This window comes from Piliocolobus tephrosceles, chromosome 21, assembly GCF_002776525.5.
Source record: "Piliocolobus tephrosceles isolate RC106 chromosome 21, ASM277652v3, whole genome shotgun sequence".
NCBI lineage: Eukaryota > Metazoa > Chordata > Mammalia > Primates > Cercopithecidae > Piliocolobus > Piliocolobus tephrosceles.
In genome coordinates, this window is record NC_045454.1 from 1,256,809 (window position 1) to 1,264,637 (window position 7,829).

The 7,829-nt window shown below is 50.9% G+C and overlaps 1 protein-coding gene across 1 annotated transcript in view; it reads left to right on the top strand.

Annotated features, from left to right (window-relative positions):
* LOC111530230 (leukocyte immunoglobulin-like receptor subfamily A member 2) overlaps positions 1–7,268 on the top strand; it is a 24,846-nt gene extending 17,578 nt beyond the window's left edge. Inside the window, exons 8-12 of the mRNA XM_026457613.1 lie at positions 175–471; positions 725–1,027; positions 4,098–4,148; positions 5,680–5,730; positions 5,879–7,268. Of these exons, the coding sequence (XP_026313398.1) occupies positions 175–471; positions 725–1,027; positions 4,098–4,148; positions 5,680–5,730; positions 5,879–6,015 (839 nt within the window). The 3' untranslated portion in view covers positions 6,016–7,268. The remainder of the gene's footprint in view (positions 1–174; positions 472–724; positions 1,028–4,097; positions 4,149–5,679; positions 5,731–5,878) is intronic.
* Positions 7,269–7,829: the final 561 nt, after the last annotated feature.

Below are 7,829 nucleotides of genomic sequence, written 5' to 3' on the forward strand. Positions count from 1 at the left end.
TGGGAGGAGCCGCGTCTCAGGGCAGCACCAGGTGGGATGATGTTGGGGAGAGGGCTCAGGGCTCCTGGGGTCAGAGACACAGGAAGATCAGCAGTGGTGAGGCCCAGGGGGAGAGGGAGGGTGTGTGGGGCAGCCTGAGGGTCGCTCCTGGAAACCGTGACCACCTTTTCCCAGGTGTTTCAAAGAAGCCGTCACTGTCAGTGCAGCCAGGTCCTGTCGTGGCCCCTGGGGAGAACCTGACCCTCCAGTGTGGCTCTGATGCCGGCTACGACAGATTCGTTCTATACAAGGAGGGAGAACGTGACTTCCTCCAGCGCTCTGGCCGGCAGCCCCAGGCTGGGCTCTCCCAGGCCAGCTTCACCCTGGGCCCTGTGAGGGGCTCCCATGGGGGCCAGTACAGATGCTGCGGTGCACACAACCTCTCCTCCGAGTGGTCGGCCCCCAGTGACCCCCTGGACATCCTGATTGCAGGTGAGTAACCCTGTGGGTTCAGTCAGGGACCCAGGCTCTGCTCAGGCCCTGCCGGAGGAGCCCAGGTGGTGATGGCCGGGATGAGGGGTGGGGGTCCCAAGGGAGAGAGAGACAGACAGAGACAGGGGATGGGCGGGGAGGGGGAGACTCAGAGAAAACAGAGACAGAGACCGAGGGTCCCAGATAGAAGCCTGGGGAGGCATCAGCTCAGAACAAGGTGGGGCAGCCCCTCACCCATCCTTCTTCTCTCCAGGACAGATCCGTGGCACACCCTTCCTCTCAGTGCAGCCGGGCCCCAAGGTGGTCTCAGGAGAGAACGTGAGCCTGCTCTGTCAGTCCTCGTGGCAGATCCACACTTTCCTTCTGACCCAGACGGGAGCAGCTGATGCCCACCTCCATCTAAGATCGATGCACAAATATTCTAAGCACCAGGCTGAATTTCCCATGAGTCCTGTGACCTCTGCCCACGCGGGGACCTACAGGTGCTACGGCTCACGCAGCTCCAACCCCTACCTGCTGTCTCACTCCAGTGATCCTCTGCGGCTGGTGGTCTCAGGTGAGTCCGGACCCTGTCTTCTCTGAGCTCAAAGGCTCAGCTCAAGCCCTGCTCTCAGCAGAGCTCTGGACACTAAGAAAAGAGGGGAGTTGGCCTGTCATCCCAGCACTTTGGGAGGCCGAGACGAGTGGATCACGAGATCAGGAGATCGAGACCATCCTGGCTAACATGGTGAAACCCGTGTCCACTGAAAAACAGAAAAAATTAGCTGGACATGGTGGTGGGCGCCTGTAGTCCCAGGTACTCGGGAGGCTGAGGCAGGAGAATGGCGTGAACCCGGGAGGCGGAGGTTGCAGTGAGCTGAGATCTCGCCACTGCACTCCAGCCTGGGCGACAGAGCGAGACTCCGTCTCAAAAAAAAAAAAAGAAAAGAAAAGAACAGAGGGGAGTGAACAGGGAGGGTCTGCAGGGGAGGGTCCAGCCCATGAGAGGGTGGAAATAGACTGGGACCTCCCACCCCTGGCTCCAACCCCTGGACTCTCAGTAGGGTAAAGAGCAGGGAGGGCTGGGAGGAGATGGGGTGAACCTCAGAGGAGATGAGATTAGACCGACGGTGGAAGACGGAGGCCCCACACACTCCCCTCCTGTTGTCTCCACCTCAGAATCAGAGCCTCTGGGGGTCCCAATCTCTAAGTCCTGACTCCCTGGGTGACAAAAACACCGTCACTCCCAGTTCAAGAGAAGTGTTTAGACTCGTTTCAATGGTACCTTCAATATTCAGGGTCTGATCCAGGGCAGCAGAGGGGAGGGTGGACAGTAAGGGTGTGGTCCGGGTGGCTTCCAGGGGCTCCAGGGATGGGGCAGGTGTCCCCTCCATGGTGGTCAGAGGGGAGGGAGGTGTCTGAGGTTCAACACTGAGGAGTGGAGCAGCGGGGACTTTCCCCCTCCAGGAGCAGGATTCCCAGGAGCCATCACCTCTGGTTGAGACTCTCCACTGTCTCATGTACAAAACAAAATCTCTCCAATTTTCTACCAAAGGCAACACCTGGCACAGCTCTGCAGGAGCCCACACCCCGACCTTGTCCTGCGGGATGTGTGATGAGTAGAGGAAGGAGAACAGGTCGGGTCAGCAGGAGGGGCCGTGCACCTGCTCTAAGTCAGGCTGGACCCAGGGAAGATGCTGGGACTGATGGAGGAGGAACAGAGGTGGGCGAGTTGGAGATAAGACAGATGGACGGTCCTTTCGCAGCTCTCATTTCTTATTTCCGAGAGCCCCTGAGGATGAGCCCCTCACCCACACCTGTGGGGTCCCTGGGCCATCTCAAGACAGGAGAGGAGGCCTTGGTGGGATCTGACCGTGATGAGGGTGGAGTCCACCCCAGAGTAGAAATGAGTGAGTGACACACAACACATGCTGTCAATAATTCCCTAACTTGCCAGGGAGCAGGTGCACGGCCCCTCCTTAGTCTCAGGGTGCCCTGAGCCTGAGCCCACCAGGTGAGCACAGGAGGGGCCATGTGAGCGGCACCCACAGCTGGGGTGCTTCTCTCTAAAGGAGCACGTTTAGGGTGGACTCCAACCTCATCACAGTCAGATCCTACCGAGGCTCTGTGCTCAGGACACCTTGAGACTAAGAAGGGACCGTGCACCTGCTCCCTGCACGAGTTAGGGAGTTAGTCACAGAGCGTGTTGTGTGTCACTCATTTCTACTCTGTGTTTTCTATACGCCTTTGTCCATTGTTGCCGTCTCCTTTACTAAAACTTTTAAAGCAATACTTCAATATATAAATGTATATTTTTTATTTCAGTTATATGAACCTATTCTTTAAAAATATTTGATTTCTACTTTGCCTTTCATTGGGCCTTGATTTATTTTATATATTCAATGTAGACATCCATTCTTCATTAACCTCAAGTCTTCCTCCCGTACATATTAAAAATTGAGGTCTCCTTAATGAACTTCAGAAGTGTTTGGATGTTTCAAAGCACAGTGGCCCGAGGGAAACTGACCGGGCGGCTCCCTGTGGCTCGTGAAACCCGCGGGAGGTCAGCGGGGGCTGCAGTGCAGTTCAACCCTGGGCCTGAGTGGGTTCATGTCTAATCTTGTCCAGTCACTGGATGATTCTAACATCTAACTAAACGTTTTTTATATGAAAAAGTGCTTTAAATTGTTAATTTAGATTTAAATTAGAAGGGGGCACTTTGGGGCCAGGCGTGGTGGCTCAAGCCTGTAATCCCAGCACTTTGGGAGGCCGAGACGGGTGGATCACGAGGTCAGGAGATCGAGACCATCCTGGCTAACACGGTGAAACCCCGTCTCTACTAAAAAATACAAAAAAAAACAAAAAAACAAACAACCCGGCGAGGTAGTGGGTGCCTGTAGTCCCAGCTACTCGGGAGGCTGAGGCAGGAGAATGGCGTAAACCCGGGAGGCGGAGCTTGCAGTGAGCTGAGATCCGGCCACTGCACTCCAGCCCGGGCGACAGAGCGAGACTCTGTCTCAAAAAAAAAAAAAAAAAAAGAAGAAGGGGGCACTTTGGTAGTGAGTTAATATGAAATACAATGAATATACCCAAACTAGTAGCTTTCTCATGGGTACTTATCTCTTGTTTTAAAAAATGTAAAGAATCAAATACTTCGCTTATACGTTGTGAAAGGTGTTGAATAATTCTTTAAATTAGAATGAATATATATATTTTTAATTTTTTTTGAGATGGAGTTTTGCTCTTGTCCAGTCTGGAGTGCAGTGGTGCGATCTTGGCTCACTGCAACCTCTGCCTTCCGGTTTCAAGCACTTCTCCTGCCTCAACCTCCCAAGTAGCTGGGATTACAGGCACCCACCACCACACCTAGCTAATTTTTGTATTTTTAGTAGAGACGGGGTTTCACCATGTTGGCCAGGCTGGTCTTGAACTCCTGACCTTGTGATCCACCAGCCTCAGCCTCCCAAAATTCTGGGATTACAGGCGTGAGCCACCGTGCCTGGCCTGAATTTACTTTTTTATATGTCTACCCAGGACACCCACCTCTCCTTGACAGGGAGGTTATATAAATTATATGTAACCTTATACAGAATTTGTTACATAAGTTACATCTGAATATGTCTCTTCTCCTCTGTTTTGATTCTCAGGAGCAGCTGAGACCTTCAGCCCACCACAAACCGAGTCCGACTCCAAGGCCGGTGAGTGAGGAGATGTTCATGGTGATGACGCTGGGCACAGAGGGTCAGGTCCTGTCAAGGGGAGCTGGGTGTCCTGGGTGGACATTTTAAAAAATTACATTCATTAGGCCGGGCGCGGTGGCTCAAGCCTGTAATCCCAGCACTTTGGGAGGCCAAGGCAGGCGGATCACGAGGTCAGGAGATCGAGACCATCCTGGTTAACATGGTGAAACCCCGTCTCTACTAAAAAATACAAAAAAAAAAAACTAGCCGGGCGTGGTGGCGGGCACCTGTAGTCCCAGCTACTCGGGAGGCTGAGGCAGGAGAATGGCATAAACCCAGGAGGCGGAGCTTGCAGTGAGCTGAGATCCGGCCACTGCACTCCAGCCTGGGCAACAGAGCGAGACTCTGTCTCAAAAAAAAAAAAAAAAAAATTACATTCATTCTAATTTAAAGAATTCTTCACCACCTTTAACAATTTATAAGTGAAGCATTTCTTTCCTTTACATTTTTTAAAGAAGAGACAACTCTCCATGAGAAAGCTACTTGAGTATATTCATTGTATTTCATGCTAACTCACTACTAAAGTGCCCTGTGCTAATTGCTTTTCAATGGACCTCCTCTAATTTACTAATGCAATGTGTGTAAACCATAAGACAATGGGAAATTTTACTTCTTTATTTCTCAACTATGTGCCAACACTTCTCACTTTTAATGTCAACATGTATGTAACGACATCTTAAATACAGAGCTGAAGTTTTACATATATACATATTTACATGGGGTTATGTAAGATACATTTGAATATGTAAGTATATCCACATTCATTTGATGTATATTCATGTCTCTGCTTAATACATTTGAAGTGATAGGTGTTTACATGTTTGTTCCTGGTCTAGACTCACCTAGATTCACACTTCATAAAAACAAATACTGATTCATGAAGCTTGAGTGACACCACCATTTGGTGTACATCTATTTGTAGGTGTGTGAATGTGGTCACCTGCATCGCATTCTAGGTGTTCCTGCCTATTTGAGGAATTAGTTAACTAGAGATTAAACGGAAGATGAAACCCCGGCTGAACTGGTTGAGGCCGTGTGAAGAAGAAGCACCCCCAGACTTTCCCCCTTTTGTGCTTCTGACACTGGGGAGCCCTTGCGGACCAGCCTCTCATGCGTGGAGCCTGGGTCCTCAGCTGGTGAATAAGTGAAACTCTCCTCTCTGGGGGAATTGGCTTGTGTGCTCCTGTGTCCCTGCCTGCACAGACAGTGCTCAGGGCTCAGTGACTTCTGTATTACCTTTCAGATTCTGAGCTCCCAGAGTGCAGGAAAATGCCCTCCTCAAATGCCTCAGGAGCAAAGTTTGGATTTGTAGGACACAGGAAGTCTGAAATAATTCAATAAGGAGACTGAAGGGAATGCTGCTGTAGCAGAGGAAGGGTTTATTGAGGAACTCACTAGAACTCATGTCAGGAGACACAGGGGAAGATAAGAGTGAAGAGCCCGGGGGAGAGGCTGGCTCAGGGCTCTTACCCTCTGTTTTCATTCTCAGGAGCAGCTGACACCCTCAGCCCATCACAAAACAATTCAGACCCCAAGACTGGTGAGTGAGGAGATGCTCTCATTTACAGGGCTGGGCACAAGGGTTGGGTCCTGTCAAGGGTAAGGATGTGCTTTGGGTGGACATCCAGAGGTTCTGGGTGATGTTGATCTGTCCCGACCTCTGTGACCTCCTTGTCCACTATCCCCAGCCTCACACTCCCAGGATTACACAGTGGAGAATCTCATCCGCATGGGCATGGCTGGCTTAATCCTGGTGGTCCTCGGGATTCTGCTATTTGAGCCTCAGCACAGCCAGAGAAGCATCCAAAATGCAGCCAGGAGGTGAACAGGAGAGAGAAGAATGCACCCTTCAGAGAGTTGGGGCCTTAGGAACAGATCTGATGATCCCAGGAGGTTCCGGGAGACAATTTAGGGCCAATGCTATCTGGACTGTCTGCCGGTCATTTCCAGAAGGAGGAATCAGTGTTGGACTGCAGAGACATTTTCCCAGGGTGATCCACGGAGGACTATTAACATGTGATACCTTTCCTCTCTGTTAATGTTGACTTCCCTTGGTTGGATCCCCTTCTTTTCCCACCCCCAGACATGAGGCTACATCCCACACGGCAGCGTTGGGTCCACAGCTCTGCACACCTGCGTGCTCTGGTCTATGGTGCGTAACACAGTCTTCTTTATTCCTCATTGCCACACTCCCTGGTGTGCTTTACTGAGCCTCCATCTCTTCAGTTCAGAGTTCCAAACACACGTCAGTAACTAAATCAATGGGGCAGTATCGGATTTCCACCAGGAAAAGACAAATCCACCCTGATGCCCTGACACCCTCTCTGAACCTTGTGAGCCCTTCCCTCCTTCTCAGATGCTACCTGTTTAGCTTTGCCTCAGATCACTGTGTAACCATCACTGCCATCCTGTTCCACACATTGTCATCACCCTACACCCAGTCAGCAGCCACTCCCCATTCCTTCTTCCCTCCAGCACCTGCTAACCACGAGTGTGCTTTCTGTCTCTATGGGTTTGCCTATTCTTGCTGAAAACATTTCAATCTGCCTATGATCTGTGAGCTCCTCACTTCGAGACTTCCTGCCTTTCCAGGCAGAACCAAAGTACAGCATGTCAAAAGCAATGATAGCCATTTGCAGTGTGTTGGTGATCCACGAAAGGAAAATCACAGAAGCAGGAGAGAAATCCAGCTGCAGACAAGACCTCAGGTCAACAAATCTTGTCAAGCAGTTGAACTGTTTCTTTCTACTGACCTAGGACAGTCAGACAGAAGTATGCAAAAGGACTGGGGCTGATTCTTTTCTGAATTGTCCAAAACAGCAAGAGGACTTGAGTCCTAGCACTAAAGAGTTCAACATGTCTAGGTCAAAGACCGCTGTTGTGTTGGAAGGATGTAAAACCCTGCTGCATAGAATAGAAAGTTTGGAGGGAGGATCCTGAGAAACACGAGGGATCAAATAGTCCTGAACTTTCTAGGACAAAGGGAGCAGCCATTTGCCATCTACCGTGTAAAATAATGAAATCTTATCATTCACCCCCTACTGTCTAGAATAAAGTAATCTTATCATTTGCCGACTACCCTCTAGAACAAAGAAATCTCTCCCCTCCCCAGCAGCACGTGGGTGCACATGCATCTCGCCATGCCATAGCTGCTGGTGTGAGTTCACCCACTCACCCAATGACCCCGACACTGGGACTGCTGTCAGAGCATTCGTGGGTGCAGAGATTGCCTGTCCAGTGCCCACCAGCTCTCTGACCTCCCCACGCCAACACTGCCACTGGTGTGCACACACACAGGGAGACCAGAGGATCCACCCCCACTGCAAGCAGCAGCTGCCACCAGCGTGGAAGCGCACACAGAGGGTGTACACAATCCTGTGAGGCCAGAACCCCACCACCGTGCTAACACCACTACCAGTGCAAATGCTCATACGAACACCTGCAGGGCTCCTGCCCACCCCACCCAGCCTTGCTGACACCACTGCATTGAACACCGACATGGAGGCCAGCACCCCTTGCACCCACTGGCAACCCACTGCAGCCAACAAATGTGTACGTCCCAGAGGAAAAGACATCATCACATCAGAAACACACTTGCATACATATGTTTATTGTAGCAAAATTCATAATTGCAAAGAT